We start from the raw sequence: 24,274 nt of genomic DNA on the forward strand, positions 1-24,274 counted from the left end.
ATAAGCTTTCGTGGGTGACTGCCCACTTCGTCGGATGCTTGCATCTGTTAGGTGCCACAACACTTTCTGTTGCTGTGGTAGAGGGAATCACTTGTCCTTTTTACATAAATGATTAATACTATTGAGCCCGAATTGAATTGTCCATAAAAGACTTGTAATGTCCCTAAAACTTGCTGACTGATGATGCAAAATCGGTGGTGGAAATGCAGTGGACTGACAGCTATTGCTCATCTTGTTGCTTTATGTGATAAGTAGATTGGCATCACTGTATAAAGACAAAGCAGACATTGTGTGCACACACATGTATATCATCTCTCTCTTGATCCTTCTGTTTTCCTAGGAAACCAAGATGGATTACAGTTCCTTCAGTGGAGCCCCAAGGTTCCTGACTCGGCCTAAGGCCTTCATGGTGTCGGTGGGGAAGGATGTCACCCTGAGCTGCCAGATTGTGGGAAACCCCATCCCACTGGTGATCTGGGAAAAGGATAAGCTTCCAATCCAGTCGGGGGGAAGGTTTAAAATGGTGGAAGATGGTGATCTGTACCGGCTAACAATTTATGACCTGAGCTTAGAGGACAGTGGTCAGTATATCTGCAGGGCCAAGAACACCATTGGAGAAGCTTTCACTGCTGTCAGTATCAAAGTTGGGGAGGAGACGACGGTGACGGAATCGGCCCCTTACTTCATCCAGAAACCCTCCTCCATCAGAGTGACCCTGGGAGACGATGTTACGTTCAAATGTAAAGTCCAGGGCAGCCCACCTCTCTCTGTGAACTGGGAGAAAGATGGAAGGCATGTGAGGGGCTGGTCTGACTCCAACCGCTTCCAGATTGAGTCCCTCGGGGAGTCAAGTGCTCTCAAGATCCAGTGCGCTCGGTTGGGGGACAGTGGGACATACATGTGTCGGGCGGAGAATCCCATTGGCTCTGCCAGTGCTACCGCCACCCTGGTGGTGGACGCACATGGTTCTTACAGTCCAAGCAGCAGCCATCTAGATACAGGCTATGGCAAGACTGCCTCCTTGCTGTCTCATTTGCAAAAGAGGCGCGAGGAAATCAGGAAAATGGACACATCCATGCTCGTAGCCACCGATTCCATGGCTGCCCCAATGTACTCCGCTAAAGAGGGGCTGACTGGTATTGGTCTCAGCCTTTCTCTGGATTATGAGAGGGCTGCCAGCCTCACCGCCAAATCAGCCCGCAACGCCACCTTCGGGGTGCTGACGCGTACCTTCAACGTGACGGAGGGGAAGCATGCCAAGCTGAGCTGCTATGTGACAGGAGAGCCCAAGCCGGAGATCGTGTGGAAGAAGGATGGCGAAGTGATTACAGAGGGGCGCCGGCACATTGTGTATGAGGACGAACAGGAGAACTTCGTGCTGAAGATCCTTTTCTGCAAGCAGGTCGATAACGGGCTCTATACCTGCACAGCCTCCAACCTGGTGGGACAGACCTACAGCTCCGTGCTGGTGACTGTCCGAGGTGAGCGGTTATGTTTACTTATCCATTGGGCCCTGTTCCTACTCCCTTTGTCATCAGTGGGGATGTGAACAAGGGAGGATGTGGTTCAGTGACAGGAGAACTAGTAATGTCTCTAGTTTTTACTCCCTTTGGTTTATCCAAGTCTCTCACACAACTGTTTCCAAATGGCTATAAAGGGAATTCCTTCCATCCAAGTCCTCTCCTCAGTCTATCCTGGACTCCCTAAAGCTCTGGCTCCCTCCTAGCTCTCTCTTCTCAATGGAGCCATCTCTCACCATTACCTTCTATTCCTGCCCCTTTTCCCAGCATGCTTTGCTGTAGGGCCTACAATTCCCATGTGCCCCTGGAACTACCATCCCCAGAATGCCTTTGTTCTAGGCAGAAACCAGGAACAGGGCAGAGCTGGACCTGAGAACTCCCTTAAAAGCAGGGGTGGCTCTATGTATTTTGCTGCCCCAAGCACGGCAGTCAGGCGGCTTTCGGCTGGGCGCCTGCGGGAGGTCTGTTGGTAACGCGGATTCGGCGGCATGCCTGCGGGAGGTCCGCCAGTCCTGCGCCTTCGGCGTCCCCGCTGCCGAATTGCCGCCGAAACCACAGGACTGGTGGACCTCCCGCAGGCATGCCGCCAAAGGCAGCTTGACTGCTGCCCTCACGGCGACCGGCATGCGGCCCCCTGCAGCTTGCCGCCCCAGGCACGCGCTTGCTGCGCTGGTGCCTGGAGCCGCCCCTGCTTAAAAGGCCAGCAAACCCTGCTTGACAGTCTTTCCATTGACTTCAGTGGAAATGGAATGAGATTCTGGTAGAAGAGTGTGACAAATACTAAATGGACTCCTCCATAAAGGAAGTTTTCTTACTCAGTTTTGAATTTTTAAACAGTTCTCTCATTTTGCAAAATTTCAGAGTAACCCATTTGCACTCTAAAATGTCCCTGTGAAAAATAAATTTACATATGAGAATTTTACTTTGTATTTTTTAATGCAAAAATAATAATTTCATGGAAAATGATTTCTAGCTGGAAAAATGACCTGGAACAATATAACAGAGTTCTGTATTAAATTACGTGACAGTTTTTCAGCACATTCTCTATTATCTTTAATACTGTACAGGATTCTAATACAAGTGCATTTTGCAAATCAGCATTTGAAAAGATACTGTATGCAGCTTTGCCAACCCTAAGCATTCAAAAATCATGAGTAAGGCTCCAAAAATAATGAGATTTAAAAAAAAATATTAATGTTGGGTTCTTTTTATTTGCTCGCTGTGGCTTGGGGTGTTTTTTCTTTTTCTTTTTTTTTGTCTTTATGGTTCATGTTTTCAAGTTTTTCTTTGCAGCCATGAAGACTAGAAACTTACTTTTAAAAAAAAATGTAAGCGGAGAGTCTAATATAATCACATGACTGCAGGAGCGGTGGCTTTCAGGGAAACAGCAAATAGAGCAAGGCACATACAAGAATTAGCAACCAAATACATTTGCTTGAATTAAGACTGAATAAGGTTTTTGTGTTCTCTACCCAGTGTCCTTTAATAGCCTCAATTTACTTTTTTCAGCCTCCAGTTTTTCCCAGCTTTTAGCCCCCCCCTCTCCCCCCCCCAGCTTATGGCCCGGTGTCACAGACATATCTTTCCTGTCAGGGAAAATCCAGGGCACTCCTCTCCAGAGTCCATTACTGCTGCTCCATATGGGGCCTACTCCTGCTCCCATGGAGCTCCATGGCAAACCTCCCATCCACTGTGATGGGAGGAGGCCCCGGGAGCTCAGTCCTATGAGGCGCTAAGCGATGTCCAGAAGGCACAGAATGTCCTCGGCTCCTGTTGATTTCAGTGCGGGCACTTGGCCTCTCCCAGAAGGTGGCCAGCACCTCACAGGATGGGACTCAGGGCCTGGCCATTGTGCAGGGGCTCAATTTGGGGGTGCAAGGAAGTCCCTGCCTTGGGTATCCATCCCACAAGGCCAGGCATAATGCCAACGCCCCTGAATGCAGGGATGGCTCTCACTGGAACATCAAGCTGCAGGCCAAATTCCAGCCCACGCAATAGCAGCCTGCCGTTCACATGCCCAGTGCGCCGCTCGCCCTGTCTTCCACGGAGGGCTCGCTGGGAAATGCCTCCTCCTGCAAGGGCTTGGCTGGAAGCCAGTCTGCTCACCTGTTTCCGACACTGGAACATGCAGTCATGGAAGCTTGCTTCAATCCAATAGCTGTCCGATGGCCAGCCTCTGTCGCGTTCCGTGTCGACAGGTGTCCTCACAAATGATAGGGCCGCATCACTGGGTCCCTTGCAGGCAGATTCAGCAGAGGGGCCAAGGCCTGAATGGGCCTAGAGGCCCATTTTGCTTTTTCACCCCTAGAACTAGTCTCTCCCAGTCAAAGGCATGGCGTTGGGGCAGCTTGCCCTGCTCCTGCCCATGCTGTACCCGTTATGTGGGCTAAACAGGTGACTGCTGTCTCCAGGGATGTCAAACTGAGCCCTCTTACCAGCACTCAATTCACTGAAAAATGAAAGCAAACGTTCTATTGGGTGCGTTGCCTGTGTGGAGAAAAGTAGGAGACAGGCCTCAAAATATCAAACTCTTTATAAACCTGGAAGGAAATATGCCCTTCTGATTTTACTGCAAATTCTCCTAAACCAGCAGCCCCAGGTCACACAGACAGAGATCCTCAGACACTTTTCCTTTAGCAAATGGATAGTTATTTTTATGCAATTTTGCAAATTTTATCCCCCCCTTTTTTCTTTTTCTTTTGTGAAATGTTGATGAAATCTTCCGCTTGCACTTTTTTTTTACACTAAAATATACCAGAAATGCAAAACCCTAGCATTTTTGCAGCAAGCCAAAAATAGGCTAATTTTCGCTTTAAAAACAACAACAACAAAAAAGGAAGAAAAGAAGCCAGTTAGGCAGTTCAGCCCATTTTTCTGTCCATGTCTTGTGATGTGGGCGCAGGGGGGCGAGGAGGAGAATGGGGAACCAACCCATCCAAGTAGTTTTGCACTTTTGCTGTCTGTATATTTAAACTGTTTAGTGTTTAGGACTTTACTTGATCCCTTAAGGCCTCATTCCTGCGACATGAGCCAAACAGGTTCTGCCGGAGCAGATCATATTGAAGGTTCTTGGCCTTATTATTTGGAGTCGGTTGGAAAATTTTAAAAAATTCAAAATTTTGACCAACAGCCCCCTCCCCCAAGAACAATTCTTATATATATACAGTAGGTTTCTCCCCATTATTCAACCATCGCTGCCCTCTATATTATGTTAAAATGTTGCACATTTATCTGTCATATAACTGGCCATGTATTTGGAATCTGTTGGGCATTTATACAGAAGATAAGCTAGAAATATTGCATGCTGTTTCATACAGCTGCCCTGTCACACAAACCTGCTAATAGACTTGACACCCACTGGTGCCCCTCTTCGAGGACTTTAGCAGCTATGTGGATTACTGTTGACCGTTCGTATCTGAGGAGGAGGAAATTTTGGGTACAGAGTTAGGGGTAACAAACACTGCTCTCTAAGGGCTGATCAAAAGCCTATTGAATTCAGTGGAAAGACACCCAGTGACTTCAATGGGTTTTGGCTCAGGCCCTGTATCCATTGCCGATATACCTCATCCTACATTATTTTGGATTGAAGGAAAGAATGTGATCCAGTAGATTTTTTTTAAAAAAAGAAAACATTTGTAGGTTGTGTTATGATTTATTATTAGACATAATAAAGGAAATAAAATCTACAGGGTGTAAAAGGGTTAGACTAGATGACCCTATGGTTTTATGATTCCATGATGCATTCTCTGGTGGATGGGGAAAGACTTAGATGTGCTGGAAAACATCTAGAAATAGCATTATTGAAAAGGGTTTTAGAATGGTGTCAGTCTTATCCGTTCCTTCTGGAAGCTCTAGCATTAGTCCCTGTGACATGGAGAGTATGCAACTGCCAAATCCCTGATCATAGCCCCAGCGGAAAATATTAGTTATCAGTGTTCATTGTCAAGCAACGCAAATGAGTCAGAGAGCTAAAGTGGAAATGTTTATGGTTTGTTTCTTTCTTCCAGTTACTCTGTTCAGGCTTTCTGATCTATGATGGAATGAATGGAAAATGTGTGTGTGAGGGTTATAATTAAGTTTTGGATAGTGACTCCTTGTGCCACCATGAGTTCCTCCAAAAAACACATCCCCAAAAGATGAAACAAAGAAGCGAACCTTTAGTCTATTATTTATATAATCGTCTGTGTGCCATAGCCTGGCATTTGGGCAGCACATCTCCATTGAACAAGCAGGCCTTATTTTGATAAGGCAGAAGCAACAATAATGTTCTCCAAGTGTCCACCTTTCAGCCAACATGACCCTACAACATGTCTACGTACACTGATACGGGCATATTTACGGGGCTCGTCAATGTTATGACTCAGGCATGTGTACTATTGATTATTCATGTCTAGAAAGATGTCTCCATCGAGTATTTTCCTAGGTGGCAGATTTTTTTTCCAACCTCATATTTTACAAGTATTATTTTTTCTTTCTTTGGGGGATTTATTGTTGAATTCAATGATGTCTATAAAGGATATCTTTGCTTTGGCTATTAACAGGCAAGTAAATGCTAAACAATTTAAAAGAGCAGAGAAGTAAATATTTAAAAAGTAATTTATATTGCCCCCTAATAACTACTTTGAAAAACCTTCCAGTGCAGTCAGAGTCAGTGGGGGTGGATCACGTGTTTGTAAGCAGCCCAGAATCTATAAGAACACAGCAGTCATTTTTCTAAGAATTTTGTACTAAAGCTGATGAAAAATCAGAATTTTCATTCCACAGGAAATTCTGATGTTGTGACATTTGTTTTATCCCCAATTGAGGTGAAATATAGAAACAATGAATTTTTTTGTGGAATGAAAAGTTCTGAAAATGTTTTAATTGGAACTTTCAAAACATGTCCTTTTGATTCAGTTGGACATTACATTGCATCCACCTGAGCTACTGCGGTGCTTCATGGAAGTTGTAGTGCAGGTGCCTTGTGCCCCCATTCTCCTGTATGGTCTGAGCCACCCAACTGGACTACATCTCTCATGATACACTGCAGTCATTGCAACTCAGACAGAAGGAAGCCCTCAGTGCATCATGGGAGACGTAGTCCAGCTGGAGACCACAGCCCATAGGGGAGAATGGAAGAATGAAGCAATCAAACTTCAGCTCCCATGAGGCACTGCAGTGGTTCAGGTGGATGAAGGTTAATGTCAAACAGAGCCAAAACTAAAAGTTTTGATTTTGTTGAACAAACTGAACTGTTTCGATTCTGGTCAACTTGACATGAATAGTTTAGATTTTCCTAATGGGAAATGGAAAAATGTCAGCAAAATCAACATTTTCCTGTGGAAAATTTAGATGTTGCAGAAGAAACCACATGTTCCACTGGAAAAAAAAAAAAAACAACTGATGGAAAATTCCAGACCAGCTCTAATTTTTTACAGAATCCAAACTCAGGAATTGATGGCTTTTCTTCACTGAAACAGTGGGAAAATTTGCCACCCTGCACTCCACCTGAATTAGTATTTGTGGGTAAGAAGTGGAACAGCCAGACACCCTGGTTGTCCTCACAAGACTAAGCATTCTCAACCATGATCATTTCTAACTGATAATGATGAAAATAATTATCACAAAGAACAGGAGTACTTGTGGCACCTTAGAGACTAACAAATTTATTTGAGCATAAGCTTTCGTGGGCTACAGCCCACTTCATCGGATGCATGTAGTGGAAAATACAGTAGGAAGATATATATATACACACAGAGCACATGAAACAATGGGTGTTACCATACACACTATAAGGAGAGTGATCAGTTAAGGTGAGCTTTTATCAGCAGGAGAGAAAAAGCACTGTTTGTAGTGGTAATGAAAATGGCCCATTTCCAGCAATGGATGGGCCATTACACAAAGTAAAACCATTTCCCCATGCTTATTCCCCCCCCCACAGTTCCTCATATCTCCTTGTCAATTGCTGTAGTGTAATCTCTTTATCATGAAAGTTGAATTACAAATGTTGAATTATGTACAGAAAAAAAAAGTTTGTTTACATTTGCAGAAGATAATGCTGCTCGCTTCTTGTCCACAATGTCACCTGAAAGTGAGAAAAGGTGTTCTCATGGCACCATTTTAGCCAGCGCCACAAGATATTTACATGCCAGATGGAATGGTGGCCAAAGCATGAAGGGGCATACGAATGTTTAGCATATCTAGCCCATAAATACCTTGCAATGCCGGCTATAAAAGTCCCATGTGAACGCCTTTTCTCACTCTCTGGTGACATTGTAACTAAGAAGTGGGCAGCATTATCTCCCGTACATATAAGCAAACTTGTTTGTCTTAGCGATTGGCTGAATGAGAAGTAGGACTGAGTGGACTTGTAGGTTCTAAAGTTTTGCATTGTTTTGTTTTTGACTGCAGTTATGTACCAAAAAAAATCTACATTTGTAAATTGTACTTTTACGATAAAGAGATTGCGCTAGAGTACTTGTATGAGATGAGTTGAAAAATACTGTTTCTTTTTGTCATGATATATAAAATTACAGCCTGTCTCAAATTTATTGATGAAAACAGCTTCCACTCTGCTTGTTTTCCAGCTTTGTCCCTCTTATTTACCAAAGATCACATTTTGCCTGGAACTCTATATGGCACACGCAGACACCTCGTGGTTGGATAACACAAATACAAGCGCACATTACATGCATGCCTGACATACATACATTAATAAATACATAAATACAAGCACATATCATTATATAAATGCCTGACCAACATGATTGCCTTCTATGATGAGATAGCTGGCTCTGTGGATATAGGGAAAGCGGTGGACGTCATATATCTTGACTTTAGCAAAGCTTTTGATATGGTCTCCCACAGTATTCTTGCCAGCAAGTTAAAGAAATATGGATTGGATGAATGGACTATAAGGTTGATAGAAGGTTGGCTAGATTGTCGGGCTCAACAGGTAGTGATCAATGGCTCCATGTCTAGCTGGCAGCCGGTATCAAGTGGAGTGCCTCAGAGGTCGGTCCTGGGGCCGGTTTTGTTCAACATCTTCATTAATGATCTGGATGATGGGATGGATTGCACCCTCATCAGGTTTGCAGATAAGCTTGGGGGAGAGGTAGATGCGCTGAAGGGTGGGGATAGAGTCCAGAGTGACCTAGACAAATTGGAGGATTGGGCTAAAAGAAATCTGATGAGGTTCAATACGGACAAGTTCAGAGTCCTGCACTTAGGATGGAAGAATCCCATGCATGCTACAGGCTGGGGACTGACTGGCTAAGCAGCAGTTCTGCAGAAAAGGACCTGGGGATTACAGTGGATGAGAAGCTGGATTTGAGTCAACAGTATGCCCTTGTTGCCAAGAAGACTAACGTCATCTTGGGCTGCACCAGTAGGAGCATTGCCAGCAGATTGAGGGATGTGATTATTCCCCTCTATTTGGCACTGGTGAGGCCACAACTGGAGTATTACATCCAGTTTTGGGCCCTCCACTACTGAAAGGATGTGAACAAATTGGCAAGAGTCCAGTGGAGGGCAACGAAAATGATCACCGAGCTGGGGCACATGACTTATGAGGAGAGGCTGAGGGAACTGGGTTTATTTAGTCTGCAGAAGAGAAGAGTGAGGGGGGATTTGATAGCTGCTTTCAACTACCTGAAGGGGGGTTCCAAAGAGGATGGAGCTTGGCTGTTCTCAGTGGTGGCAGATGACAGAACAAGGAGCAATAGTCTCAAGTTGCAGTGGGGGAGGTCTAGGTTGGATATTAGGAAAAACTCTTTCACTAGGAGGGTGGTGGAGCACTGGAATGGGTTACCTAGGGAGGTGGTGGAATCGCCATCCTTCAAGGTTTTTAAGGCCCGGCTTGACAAAGCCCTGGCTGGGATGATTTAGTTGGTGTTGGTCCTGCTTTGATCAGGGGGTTGAACTAGATGACCTCCTGAGGTCTCTTCCATCCCTAATCTTCTATGATTCTATACAACACTATGCTATTTTTGGAGGATATATATGAGCCTGATCGGCCACAAATGGAGTTGCACCTATTTTGTTTTAGATACTATTCTGCAATTGTAAAGAAAATGGAACTGATAAAGATGTATAATTTGACTGATTGCTTCACATAGAGAAGTGAATCGAAATTGGTGTATTTTACACTTTCTTCTGATGCCCTCAGCGTGTAAATTGCAATCCCTTAGATTAACACCCTGCTGTACATGGGGACAACCAGGAAAATTTATCCAAATTAACTAAAGGTCTGATTGTAAAGTAGATTAGTTCAACTGCATAAAGCCCTTGTGTAGATGCTCTTATTCAGAAATAAAGTTGCCTTAATTTAATTTAGATTCTTATTCTTAATTGAATTAAGGCCACTTTCATTCTGAATAAGAGTGTCCAGATAAGGATTTAATGCGATTTAACTAATCCTCTTTAAAAGTTAATTTGGATTAATTTTTCCTGCGGCAAGTGTTTCTGTGTACACAAATTCTAATTTATACATCATCTCTGAATTTGACTCATGGAGTCTTATACTCTCTGGTTTTTGCTTTCCTGCTCTGCCCCTCAGTCCTTGCCTCTCAGCGTATCAGTTACATCAGCTCAAACTCCCAGAGGGACAGATTCAGAGGTGACAGGGAAGTGGGGTGCAAGGTTCATGTCAATTAGTGGGAGGAATATAACTTACATGCTGAACGGGTCAGAGAAGGTTTATGTTACATTAGCTTTGACTCCCTTAGATAAACGTCGACTGGCCTCTCTATGAGGCCCTTTATGGGGGATCTGTACCATGTAAACTCATGCACACCTAGGCAGGGTGGAGGCAGAGAGTGGGACCCAGCTGGCTGGGAACAGCCCTGGGAGCAGATAGGAACCCCCGGGACCCTTCTTGGCAGCCTGGAGCTGACTGCCCTCCCGTGCTGAGTCTCAGTATCTCCCTTCGCTCCCCCTCCTATCCCTCTTGCCCTCCCCCCATTCGCAGGAAGCTTCCACACCCCCTCTGCTCCCTGACGGTGACTGGTGGGTTACTGGCAGAGCTGCTTTCAGAAGGTGCACTGTGCAGCAGGCAGAAGGAAGTGTTGCATGCTGGGAGACAGGCTCTCACCTTCTTTCCCTGCCAAAGCAGGCGGGTGTGTACTTTAGCTTTTCCTCCCCGAAGGGGATGCTGTTTTATGCCTTCTTTGCCGAGACGCAAGGCATGTGGGTAGAATAACCTCGTTTCCAAAAGTATATTCCACACGCCTCTGAAGTTTACAGCCTGGAGGCTCCCCGCCTCCAAAGCACAAATCCAGGATGGTTTAGGGCCTAATCTCTATGGGCCTGCAGCCCCAAGAGGGTTAAATGGTCCCTTGCTGGGCTCTGATGTTCCACCCAGTAGAGAGAAAGTGCTGATGTGCATGCATTAGCCATTCTAGCAGTCTTACAAGGCCACCGAGCTCCTTACAGCGGCGGTTCCAGGCACCAGCGCTCTAAGCGCGTGCCTGGGGCGGCAAGCCGCGGGGGGCGCCCTGCCGGTCCCTGTCAGGCAGCCTTCAGCGACATGCCTGCGGGAGGTCCACCGGTCCCACGGCTTCGGCGGCAATTTGGCAGCGGGTACGCCGAAGCCGCGGGATTGGCGGACCTCCCGCAGGCATGCCGCCGAAGGCAGCCGGCCTGCCGTGCTTGGGGCGGCAAAAAAGCTAGAGCTGCCCCAGGCTCCTTACAATTGCTCTTATCAGAACCTGTTCCTACGGCCTTCACCCGGTGTCAATTTATCTCTCCCGAATTGTGTGTCAGAATATTAGGAAGTATTAGGGATGCACTTTCAAAGCATTGTCTGATGATTTAGCTACAGAGCTGCTGTTAATATTCAATGGAAACGGTATGAATGAATCCCTTCGTTTTGTTTGTAAAATGTATCCCCTTAATGCCCTGTATCAGCGTCAGCACTTCTGTTCTAACCTGTTTTCTACCTAAATAGGAACAATGTGGCCCAATGGCCAAGGCAGTGATGGCGGAGTTAGGTGACTTGGGTTCTAGTCCGACTTCTGATCTTGTCAGTGAGGAAGGATGGTCCAGTGGTTAGAGCGTTAGCCTATGGCTTGGGAGACCTGTGTGCGATTCCCTGTTCCACCACAGTCACATCACCTCTCTATCTCTGTTTCCCCACCTATAATATGTGGATAATAATCCTTACCCCTCCCCCACCCCTTCATAAAGTGCTCTGAGTGCCTCATACAAAAAAACCTGCAGGAACAGTTGTTATGCCCTCCTTGAGAGGCCATGACCCAGCACAGCGTGGACTTTTACAAAGCCTGTTTATGTCATCTTGTCCGGCTTCAGCTGCCCGGACAGACTTGTATTTATTAGGCCAAGTTTCCAAAGCACACAGAGCAAGCTTTTCCAGATCTGCGTTGCCGCATAAGATCATCCCGGCCCATTGTTCTGACTACGTCATCTGCTCGGCATCCCACCAGTGGCTGCCTCTTCCCCGCCATGCAAGCCACATGCTCACTGGCATTATCGTAAAGACCATTAATAATTTAGTCCTGCCCTACCTGTCAGATTGATTAGCGTGGAGTTGACTCCAGTGTTTGCTCCACCAGTAGTGCCAACCTGTGTCACCCATTGGTCCATGTCTCCTTCCAAGCACTTTGGTACTTTCTTCTACACCGACCCTTGTAGATTATTTTCAGGGAGTTTGTTCCACACACAAAGCCACTACTCTGTCCCCCTTCAACTCCCTCCTGTAGGCTCACCCTCTGCTGGGATGCCTACAGAACATTGCTGGGTGAAACGGTGCAACCATGGCAGCTCAATAGTGGACTCAGCTCACATTCCCCTATTACTGTTACCTTGTCCTATCTCCCCCAGATCCCCACTTATTTAGTGTTTTTTATTCACCTGTTGTGTCCTGTCACTAACAGGGAATGGAAGTTCTGCAAGGCCAGGACTGTCTGTTTATTGCATGTTTGTACAGCGCCCAGGACAACGGGGCGTGATCCCTAATTAGGGCCTCTAGACACCATTACAGTGCAAATAACAACAACAATAATAATGAATAGGAGTACTTGTGGCACCTTAGAGACTAACAAATTTATTAGAGCATAAGCTTTCGTGGACTACAGCCCACTTCTTCAGATGCATATAGAATGGAACATATATTGAGGCGATATATATACACACAATAATAATGAATGACGCATATACTTTTCTATTTACTTACTTGCACGTTAGGTTCCCCAATGATGTCATAAGTTCTTGTTCCTTTGTCTCATTTCTAAGAGCCCACAATACCGTTCAAGACAAAACTGAAGGATGTTGAAGTTCAGGAGAAAGAATCTGCCACCTTCCAGTGTGAGGTGCCCGTCCCTAGCACTGAAACTGCCTGGTTCAAGGAGGAGACCAAACTCCAGCAGAGCAAGAAGTACAACATCGAAGAAGAGGGGACGTACCGCCGGCTCACCGTCCAGAACGTCACCACGGACGATGACGCCGTCTACATCTGTGAAATGAAGGAGGGGAGCAGGACCATCGCGGAACTGACCGTCCAGGGTAAGAGAGAGAATCCACTGCAGTCCTGCTTCAGCACTATTGTTAGGTCTTAAGTGGAGTCAGTCTTGCGCTGGCTGCGTGCACAGGGGTGAATTTCACTCCCATCACCTGAGCAATAGACTGGGAGCCAAGAACTCCTACACTGTAAACCCAAGTCTGCCTCTGACTTCCTCTACAGACTTAGGCAAATAGCATTCCTGGACTCAGTTTTCCCATCTGCACTATGGGGCGGGGTTTTCAAAAGCACTAACGTTTTGATGCTAATCATACTTCCCTATAGAGCTTTAGCTCCTTATAATTACTAACAATATAGGGAGCATTGTTTAAAAAGGAAATGTATCACTAAAGTTACCATTAAATATGGGCCTCAGCTGCAGAGTTCAGATATTGAGCCAGATCCAAACTTTCCTGAAGTTTACGGCTGTTCTTCATCAGGGGTTTGGTTTGCCCCATAATATGGTTTAGACTCCAATGGCAAAATCTGGATGTATCCAAATCCAGATGCCAATTTTCCCAAAGTTTGGGAGCTTAGGGTTGATGTGTATTGAGATCTAGGGTTTGGGCCAGTGTAGGTTTCTCAAAAACACAGAGACATGTTTGCAGAAGTGTCTGTTAATTTTAAGTTTGTGGATTCACCTACATGAAATCTAAATCCGATAGCCGTGATCCTGATTCTGATGTTGATTCTACTTATGTAAATTCTACTTATGTAAATTATAATGATCTCCATTGAAACTAATGGAGATACGCTCTTGTAAAAGCTAAAGAACTGAATTTGGCCCTTTTCATTTCCGGTCTGACTGTATTCTAATCAAAGGCCATGGAGGAATCCCACTGTAAAACCTGGTGGCCCCTGCCAGATCTGTATATACAAATGCAGGTTTTACACCTGCAAACAAATGGAGAGGTGCAAGCATTATGGGAAATTTGACCCAAAGAGATGCAGGAGTCAATGAAGGAAATTACAACCCACTCTTGGGAATGTATTATGGATTCCTTGATTAATTGTGAAATTATAAAATTTAGAGACGAAAACTGTTATGCACACAAAGAAGTTAGATAAAAAACATAAATAAACTGGCATGCACACAAAGTTAGATAAAAACCATAAATACTCTTGTTGAAAGGTTGCAATGTTACAATGGTTTATTTCTCAGAATTCAGAATAACTCCCCAAAACAGAGAGCGACAAAGCAGGCTGCTCCCTAAAAGAGAGAGGCATAACTCACCCCACTTTACCCTAGAGTGGGTGGCTGCAGACTCACTCAGATGACCCATGTCACATGGCTTCCCTCAGAGCCTCCTCACTTGCAAACAGGACCAGGAAATCCTCACACTTAAAAATCTCTTGTTATTTTTAACACAGATTCCAATACACCACAAAAATGATGTTGTGGAGCATCTGATCCATCTTTCTGTAGTATTCATTGCCACATGTGCGGTGGTGGTGGTGGTGGCAAACAAGACAAAGAGGATAACCCTATTAATACCGAGGAGTCCGGTGGCACCTTAAAGACTAACTGATTTATTTGGGCATAAGCTTTTGTGGGTAAAAAACCCCACTTTTTCCGATGCCCCCTCCTCTCCTCTTCTGAAAAAAAAAATCCATCCATGACTTGAATATCGTTACAGCTATTCATATTTGCAGGTTTGCAAACAAAAGTAACTTGAGCTCACACTGCAGGATGTAAGCTGATCTCATGTGGGAGTCAGAAACGATAATTTCCCTCCATGTCACAGCAGTGCACACCCAGCTAAATGCATCCCATACTGGTCAATCCCAGAGATGGGATATTGAATACTAGCAATAGAGTACTTGTCTGATCTGCCATGGTTATGGATACAATTTTGTCAAGGTAAAATTATGCTTAATGCATACAGTCACAATAAAAATAAATAATTTCAAACTATGGTCATGGTAACTTTATGGACCCTGCTGATGAGCACAAACAGATCATTAGCTCACTTTGGTCAGGTCCTCTTTGAAACAGGACTATCTGAAGCCTGTCTCCCAAGCAAAGAGGAAAAAATTCAGAGGGAAGGGTTGTAGACCAAAGTGGATGAACAAGAATCTCAAACAGGTTATTAGGAGAAAGCAGAAAGCCTAAAAGGAATGGAGGAAGGAAGGATCAGCAAGGAATGCTACTTTTTGGAGGTCAGAAAGTGTAGGGGGAAAAGTGAGAACTGTCAAAAGCCAAGCAGAGTTGGACATGGCAAAGGAAATTAAAACCAATAGTAAAAGGTTTTTTCAACCATATAAATAAAAGGAAAACAAGGAAGGAAGAAGTGGGACTGCTAAACACTGAGGATGGTGTGGAGATTAAAGATAATCTAGGTGGGGCCCAACACCTACACGAATATTTTGCCTCAGTTTTTAATAAGGGTAATGAGGAGCTTGGGACAATGGCAGGGTGGCTTTTGGAACAAGAATATGGAAGGAGATAGAAGTCAAACTCAAACAGCTTAATGGGACCAAATTGGAGGGCCCAGATAATCTCCCTCCAAGAATAATAAAGGAACTGGCACATGAAATTGCTAGCCCAATAGTAAGAATTTTTAATGAATCCATAAATTTGGGAGGGGTCTACCCTGTGACTGGAGAATTGTGAACATAGTACCTATATTTAAGAAATGGGGGGAAAGGCGATCCATGAAACTATGGGCAAGTTAGTTTGACCTCAATTGTATGCAAGGTCTCAAGAACAAATTTGGAAAGAAAAAGCAGTTAAGGACATAGAGGTAAACAAGTAATTGGGATAAAATACAACATGGTTTACTAAAGATAGATCATGCTAGACCGACCTGATCTGATCTCTTTCTTTGAGAAGATAACTGATTTTTCTAAACAAAGGAAATGCAGTAGATCTAATCTACCTGGCTTTCAGTAAGGCATTTGATACAGTTCCACATGGGAAATTATTAGTTAAATTGTAGAAGATGGGGCTTTAATATGAGATTCGAAAGGTGGGAAAGGAACTGGTTAAAGGGGAGACTATAATGGGTCATGCTGAAAGGTGAACCGTCAGGCTGGAGCTCCTCAAGGATTGGTCTTGGGACGAATTGTATTTAATATTTTCACTAATCACCTTGACACAACATGCAGGCATGTGCTAATAAAATTTGCAGATGACACAAAGTTGGGAGGTATTGCCAATACGGAGGAGGATTAGAATATCATGCAAAAAGATATGGATAACCTTGAAAACTGGAGTAATATAAATGGGATGAAATTTAATAGTGCAAAGTGCAAGATCATGCACTTACGGATTAACAACAATAATTTTTGTTGTAAGCTGGGAAAGTATCAGTTGGAAATGGCAGAGGAGGAGGAAGACCTGGCTGTGTTGGTCGATCACTGGATGACTGAGCCGCCAATGTGATGCAGTTGTGAAAAAAGTGAATGCAATCTTGGGATAGCTCAGGCAAGGTATTTCCAGTTGAGATAGGCAAGTGTTATTACCATTATAGAAGACACTGATGAGACCTTATCGGGAATACTGTGTGCAATTCTGGTCTCTCATGGTTTAAGAAAGATGAATTCAAACTGGACCAGGTGCAGAGAAGGGCTATTAGGATGGTCAAAGGAATGGAGAACCTACCTTATGAGAAGAGACTTAAGGAGCTTGGCTTGGTTAGCCTAACCAAGCAAAGGCCAAGGGGAGATATGATTGCTCTCTATAAATACCTCAGAGGGATAAATACCAGGGAGGGAGAGAAGTTATTTAAGTTAAGAGCCAATGCTGACACAAGAACAAATTGATATAAACTGCCATCAATCAATCTAGGCTTGAAATTAGATGAAGGTTTCTAACCATCAGAGGAGTGAAGTTCTGGAACAGCCTTCCCAGGGGAGAAGTGGGAACAAAAAACCTAACTTGTTTTAAGATTGAGCTCGATAAGTTTATGGAGGGGATGGTATGATGAGACTGTCTACAATGGCATAAGGCCCATCCACAACTGCTGTTAGCAAATATCCCCAACGGCTGGTGATGGGACACTAGATGGGGAGGGCTCTGAGTTACTACAGAGAATTCTTTCCCAGGTGTTTGGGTGGTGGATCTTGCCCACATGATCAGGGTCTAAATGATCACCATATCTGGGGCTGGGAAGGAATTTACCCCCAGACCAGATTGGCAGAAACCCTGTTTTTTTTCCACCTTCTTCTGCTATGTGGAGCACGGGTCATTTGCTGGTTTGAACTAGAGTAAATGGTGGATTCTCTGTAACTTAATTCTTTAAATCAAGATTTGAGGACTTCACTAACTAATCCATAGGTTATGGACCTACTACAGGAATGGGTGGGTGAGGTTCTGTGGTCAACAATGCACAGGATGTCAGAATAGATGATCATGATGGTCCCTTCTGCCCTTGTAGTCTATGAGTGGGACTGGATCAAAGCAACTAATGCACTGTTAATGCACAACAGCCGATTGAAGTGAACCAACAAACTGTTAATGTGGGGTAGCAGGGTCTGTATAAATGGCAAAATTCACAATTCCGTGATCGTGGTGACCTTTCATGGTTGAGTTGAAATAAAGGGCAATACTCACAGGTTCCATGACAGTGTGCACCAGGACATACTCATATCCTTAGCCATAGTGAACCCTACCTCCCCTGGCAATTCAGGATTGTTACCTATAGGAAATCTCCTGGTGCCATACTGAATTAGAATCACTCCAGCCATGGGGGTTCTGGTGCTTCCTTTTAGAGATGGTTCCAGGTCTAAGATGACCTTATTCATAGGACTGTTTTCCTGATGTCCCACCCAAATTTACCTGGGATCAGTTTCATCCATAACTTTCAGTTTTTCCTTGCAAGTCATGAACATTTCGAAGTTGCAGGAAAGTAAAAGACCAGGAATAAGTGAGTTTGACCCAATGTAAATTGCTTGGTCTGCTCTGATAATATCTGAGGTTCTTAAAGTTATTTCCTGTTAGATCAGGTGAGTGGCATATGCAGGCCATCAATTATGCCAGGCATTAGACAAATTTAGTGGAGAACTGTAGAGATCTATCTGCTTTCTAAGACACAAGCTTCCTTTGTGGATTCATAGCAGTTGCAGATCATCAGATCCATCCTTTGCAAGGGCAACCTATACTATCTATTGCCCCAATAGAAGACATACCAAATATTAACCTGAGAGGAAGATTTTCACCTTTTCATAGCTTTGTAGATTTTAAGGATAGGAGACACCATTATGATCATATGATTGCTCACTCTAAATACATCAGGGAGTAAACACTGGGTGGTGGGGCGGGGTGGAGGGGGGAGAGAAGAGCTATTTAACCTAAAGGACAATGTTGGCACAAGAACAAATGGGAATAAATTGGCCATTACTACGTTTAGGCTGGAAATTAGAACCATCAGAGGACTGAGGTTTTGCAACAGCCTCACAATAGGAGGAGCGGGGGCAAACCAGCTAACTAATTTTAAGATGGAGCTTGGTAAATTTATCAGTGGGATTATAGGATGGGGTTGCCTGCAGTAACAGGGGAGTGGAATTGATGACCTAGGAAATCCCTTTTGATCCCATGTTCCTGTCTAATCTGACCTCCTGCATAACACGGGCCATAGAACCTCACTCAATTATTCCTATATAACAAACCCGTATGTTGTGATTGAGTTAGAGCTTTTGGCACTGTTCTGATCTAGCTGATCTGGGTACTGCAGTATTCTGCGTCTGCTGTATTATGACTGTAGTCGTTTTCTTTCATACAGGGAACATCATTAAAAAACTGCCACGGAAGACTGCGGTCCCCATAAACGACACAGCCATATTCTGCGTGGAGCTGGACAATGAGTGCCAGAACATCCGCTGGCTGAAGAATATGGAAGAAATGAAGCCCAATGACCGAATCACCATCACCTCATCCGGCAAGCAACATACGCTGATTATCCGGGAGTGCAAGATGGAAGACGCTGGGGAGATCGCATTCCTGGCTGATGAGTGCAGAACATCTACCCAGTTCACTGTGTCCAGTAAGCTTTCCTTTATTCTATATTACAGCGAGCGTCAGAATAGAAGAATGGTCATACTGGGTCAGACCAATGGTCCAATCTAGCTCAGTAGCCTCTCTGACAGTGGCCGAAGTCAGATACTTCAGAGGGAGTGAACAGAACAGGGCGATGATTGAGTGATCCATGCCCTGTCATCCAGTCCCAGTTTCTGGCAGTCAGAGCCTTAGGGACACCCAGAGCATGGGGTTGCGTCCCTGACTGTCTTGACTAATAGCCATTGATGGACCTGTCCTCTATCAACTTATCTAATTCTTTTTTGCACCCAGTTATACTTTTGGCCTTCGGGTTTAGTGTGTGTTGTGTGAAGAAGTACTTCCGATTGTTTTTTTTAAACCTGCTCCCTGCTAATTTCTTTGTGTTACCCCTGGTTCTTGTGTTTTGTGAAGGGGTAAATAACGCTTCTTTATTCACATTCTCCTTACGATTCAATAATTGTATAGACCTCTGTCATATCCCCCCTTAGTTGTCTCTTTTCCAAGATGAACAGCCCCAGTCTTTTTAATCTTTTGTCATACCCCTAATCATTATTGTTGCCCTTCTCTGTACCTTTTCCAATTCTAACAGATCTTGTTTGAGATGGGGTGACCAGAACTGGACACAATATTCAAGGTGTGGGCGTACCATGGATTTATATAGTAGAATTACAATATTTACTGTCTTATTATCTATCCCTTTCCTAGTGGTTCCTAACATTCTCTTAAGTTTTTTGACTGCTGCTGCACATTAAGCGGATGTTTTCAAAGAATTACCCACTCACAAAGATCAAGAATACACTCTCAGTATAATTATTTCCTGCTAGTCCCATGGTAAGCTAGGTGCTATACAAAGACAATAGAAGGTCCCATGCCTGTTCCAAAGAGTTTATACCATAAATGTGAACTTTGTTAAATTATGATAATATCAAAATTAGAGAGAACAAAACTTCCAGGGTGAGAGTGCAGTATATGTGTGTATCTCTGCTCTAACAGTCTGCATTGAGCACAAAATGGCTGTGTGGTGGGGCGGCTGCGCCACACAGGCAGGAGAAGGGTTAAGGCCTTGGAGAGGCTGCACAGAAACCAGCCAATCAGGAAAGGGTTTATTGGGAGAGCCAGTCAGGAGAAGGCTTGCTGGAGCAGCCCATATATAAAGGGCTACTCAGCAGAGCAAGGGGCAGTTTCTTCTTGGAGGGCAAGGGGAAGGACTGTCTGCCAAGGAGCACCGGAGATACTGCAGTGCTGGGCAGGGTAGCGGAGCAATAGGGGAGCTTTTGGCTGACCATGGCCAGACTGAGGCCCTGATGTAAGGGCAGAGAAGGTGCTAGGGCTACGGAGGAAGTGGCTCAGGGAAAGTGGGCAGCGGGAATAGGAGGAGGGGCAGTAAGTGGCTGCCCGCCATAGGATCCTTGGGCCGGGACCCAGAGTAGTGGACAGGCCTGAGTCTCCCCCACCCCCAGTTTGCCCCTACGTGCCAATGAGGAGAGGGGCCTAAATCCAGACTGCAGTTTGTCCCTGAAGCCAGGGGCTAGACTAGGGTTACCATATCTGAACTTTCAAAAAAGAGGACACCAGGGAGGGAAAGGGGGGTGGTAGCCCTGCCCCCTAGCCACTCCCTCCCACTTTCCACCCCCTCACAGCCCCCCCAGAGCCCCCTATCCATCTAACCCCCCCTGCTCCCTGTCCCTGACTGTCCCAACCCCTCTCCACACCCCTGCCCCCCTGACAGCCCTCCCAGAACTCCCGACCCATCCACCCCCCTCCCTGTCCCTTGTCCTCTGACTGCCCCCAAGGAGCGACCCGCCCCGCCCGAGCGCTGCCGAGCGGCGTGCTAAGGCTGCAGGGGATGGGGGAAGCCAGGAAAGGGCTTTGGCTGCCGAGGCCCCAATGCGAGTGGCACTTGGCCGCCCTGTCAGCCGCTTTTCGGTCGATAAATAGCTGACCGGGGGGAAATCCCGGACATTTTTAGAACCCCCCCCCCCGGACGGCTATTTAAAGACTGAAAAGCTGGACGTGTCCGGGGAAATCCGGACGTATGGTAGCCCTAGGCTAGACTAGAGACTGCAGTTGCTGCTGAGGCAAGTGGAGGGACTGAGGACTGCTTGTTCCCCGAAATGGGGGAGACAGTGGGCTGGGGCAAAGCAGGAGGGCCATGTCCTGAAGAGGACACCGCGGTCCAGGAGCGACACCTGGGTCCAGGTGGTGGAGAGGGTGGAGGAAGTGGAAGTAATGGCGAGCGAGACACCGCTAGTAAAGGGCGTCCTGGTGGTCCAAGAGAGCTATTTCCCAGCACGACCAGCAGGAGGCGCTGCGGCCATGGGTCTGTACCGCTATAGGCAGTGATTCAGAACTAGGGCAGGGGACGTCTCTCCATTTAAAGATGCAGTACACAGATAGCAATTCACACAGGCAACCTACAGTGCCTTTGTTTGTGTTCATTGTTTACAGAGCACTGTAAATGTGCCAAGTGCTTTAAAAACTCTATTCCCCAAATGCTTAGGTGGTTCTCTGAGTGGTGTCTGCCCTGTGGGACTGACACCTCCTGGCTACTGAATCTTCTAGAGGTCAGTGCCCATTGGGGTTGCTTGTCCCTCTGTCCTTCTCCCCTGCAGAGGATTGTGAGGGTATAAAAGGAATGGGGGTGGGGGAGTGGCCTGGAGCCTCTAAAGAAGTGGGGAAGGTGGGCAGGGAGTGTGAATATGCAAAGGTGATGCCCTCTGAGAACAGCTCCAGGTGAGTAGAGCTGGGCGGAGAATGTTTCCAGGGGGAGTTCAAGATTTCAAAATTAGTTTTTGTTCCAATTTGGAATAAAACCTGAAAATTTGAGGTTGGTTTTAAAGAGGGATTTGGAGGGGAAAAGGGATGGTGCTTTGTTCTTTCCAAGCAGTTAGCCCTACCTTCTCATCTCCACTTTACACACAATTCTCTATAGAGAAGTATTTAAAAAGTTGGGAAGTTCAGACTCTAGTTGTGGAACTAGAGAGTCACCCATTCCCATTATCACTGATGGCATGTGATTAATTAAACACCCAAGCAGAGGTGCTGGAACAATTTGTTTCGTGGGGCTGCTGAGAGCCATTGAACCAAACAGGATCAGTCCCATCATTAGCACTGTAACAATTACTGAGCTGTTTATCAGTATCTGGCAAAGCACGCAATATCACATGACCTGCAAGCAAAACCTTATTGTAATGATTGACTCCGGTGTTCACATTATTAAATTGTAGTTGGTTAACCATGGAGATGAAAACTTTTAAGAAGCTGCCCTCCCACCAGCATCTCGCTCGCTATTAAATATTAAGTTAAATATATAACAGTAAGGCCCAACAATCTGATTTCAGTAGCTAGATGTTCTTCTGAACTCAAGATGAATGTTAAAGTAGTAGGAACTTTGACCTAGGTGGTTTGATTGTCAGTAACCCAATGGGTAGTGTGACAGTGTATCATATAACACTGGAATATATATTTATGTAACTAAGGAAGAAGAGTGGATCATGCCAAGGTTTCCTATTTTTACACTTCATGTGCTACCATGCTTAAGTGTTCCGTCAGAAAAATGCCATGTTAGCTACTTGAAAATCCCATGGACTGTGTTCACATCTTTTTCACTGAGCCATACTGGGGTAGTGTTGGCTGGTTTATTAGCCCTCATTAAAAGAAGAATGCACCTCTCTCATTCTCCAAGGTTTGTGCTTTAAAAAATCGTATTATTATTACACTCAATTTATGGATGGGTAAACAGAGGCACAAGGTAGAGGTGCGATGTAGGCACAAGATGAGACTTGCCCAGAGTTACTCAGTAAATCAGTGACAGATATGGGAGGGAATCGAACATATCAAACGATGCCGACGCCTGCTCTTACCACTAGGAAATGCTGCCTCTCAGAAGGTATTTAGCCTCTAAAGTAGTGAATAATTTTGATCAGACTTTGGCATTCTCCAGAGACTTCAGGACTTACCCAAAGAAGTTTTAAACATAAGTCTTGGATAACCTACTGTACACAAATAGTTGCAGAAGTAGAAAGCTATGGATGGGATTCCATAGATGGCCTGACAGAGCATCAGAACAAAAACTCAGGCTCCCGGAAAGCTGGGGTTCATTTGGGGAATTGATTTCATTTCATTTTTTTAGTTCTTCAGGATTATTCCACACACAAGGCTCTGGCTGTCCATACATTACTAAACAAATGTATGGCTTAGATATCACAGTGGAAGGCACAAACAGCAAGTAACCAACTCTTGGGAGCTCATGTTACAAAGGACCATGTGGATGAGGACGCCATGATGTGCTGAGATTGGTATATCATTGGCTGTCAGAGACAGGACAGAGGAAAGATTCTTAAATGGTATTTCACTTCAGAGGTAGGCCAAGCATGTGTGACCAGTGACAGACTAGCACAAATACTGTGATCCTAAAGACCCGCCATTATTCATTCATTTTCTCTGTCTCAGGCTTCTCTATCCCATCTCTCTAGTGTTAATGTCTGAGGTTGGCCAAATTACAATGAAAGGGCCAGATCTTCAGCTGGCATAAATTGGTACTGAAGTCAGTGGAGCGATGCCAGTTTACATCGGTTGAAAGTCTGGGCCAAATTTTAGTTTTATTATTGAATCAGGTTCTAAGTAAGTAATATTGCTCTGTGCAAGGGAGTGATCAGGCCCTCATCACAGGTTGCTCTATGTGGCATAGATCTATATTATGCACAGGATAGGGTGACCAGACAGCACATGTGAAAAATCGGGACGGGGGTGGGGAGTAATAGAAGCCTATATAAGAAAAAGGCCCAAAAATCAGGACTGTCCCTATAAAATCAGGACATCTGGTCACCCTAGCACAGGATGCACTACCACTGTTGTCTGCTGGAGGTGCTGACACACCAGTAACACCAGCAACATTCTGATATTTGCACAAATCACTTCAGGTACGGCTTTTTGGTGGTGTAGCAGCATTGTATATACAAAGGGCAAAATTCTGCTCTTGTTCCAGAGCAATTGTGGGGATGTCGCTGGTGTTACCCTGGATTTACACCCGTGAAGCAGAGAGGGGAATTTGGCCCATTGTGTTTTGAATGCCCTCACGGGGTCATTCTAATTATTCTAACTGCTTAATACAACAAACTGTCCATTAAACTACACTGCCCAGAATCTTTACAGGAAGTTGGCTGTCTGTATTTGGCATGGAAACATTAAGTGTGATGAATTGTGAACAGCAAACTTCAAGGTCTTTAGGTTAGGGAGCTCCCCAAGGCCAACTCCAATGTG

At 45.1% G+C, this 24,274-nt stretch overlaps 1 protein-coding gene across 1 annotated transcript in view; it reads left to right on the forward strand.

The window, feature by feature from the left end:
* OBSCN (obscurin, cytoskeletal calmodulin and titin-interacting RhoGEF) overlaps positions 1 to 24,274 on the forward strand; it is a 296,265-nt gene that overhangs the window by 14,235 nt on the left and 257,756 nt on the right. The window contains exons 2-4 of the mRNA XM_034759817.1: positions 341 to 1,481; positions 12,750 to 13,019; positions 18,738 to 18,998. Coding sequence (XP_034615708.1) covers positions 350 to 1,481; positions 12,750 to 13,019; positions 18,738 to 18,998 — 1,663 coding nt within the window. The 5' untranslated portion in view covers positions 341 to 349. The remainder of the gene's footprint in view (positions 1 to 340; positions 1,482 to 12,749; positions 13,020 to 18,737; positions 18,999 to 24,274) is intronic.

This window comes from Trachemys scripta, chromosome 2, assembly GCF_013100865.1.
Source record: "Trachemys scripta elegans isolate TJP31775 chromosome 2, CAS_Tse_1.0, whole genome shotgun sequence".
In the NCBI taxonomy this organism is placed as follows: Eukaryota; Metazoa; Chordata; order Testudines; family Emydidae; genus Trachemys; species Trachemys scripta.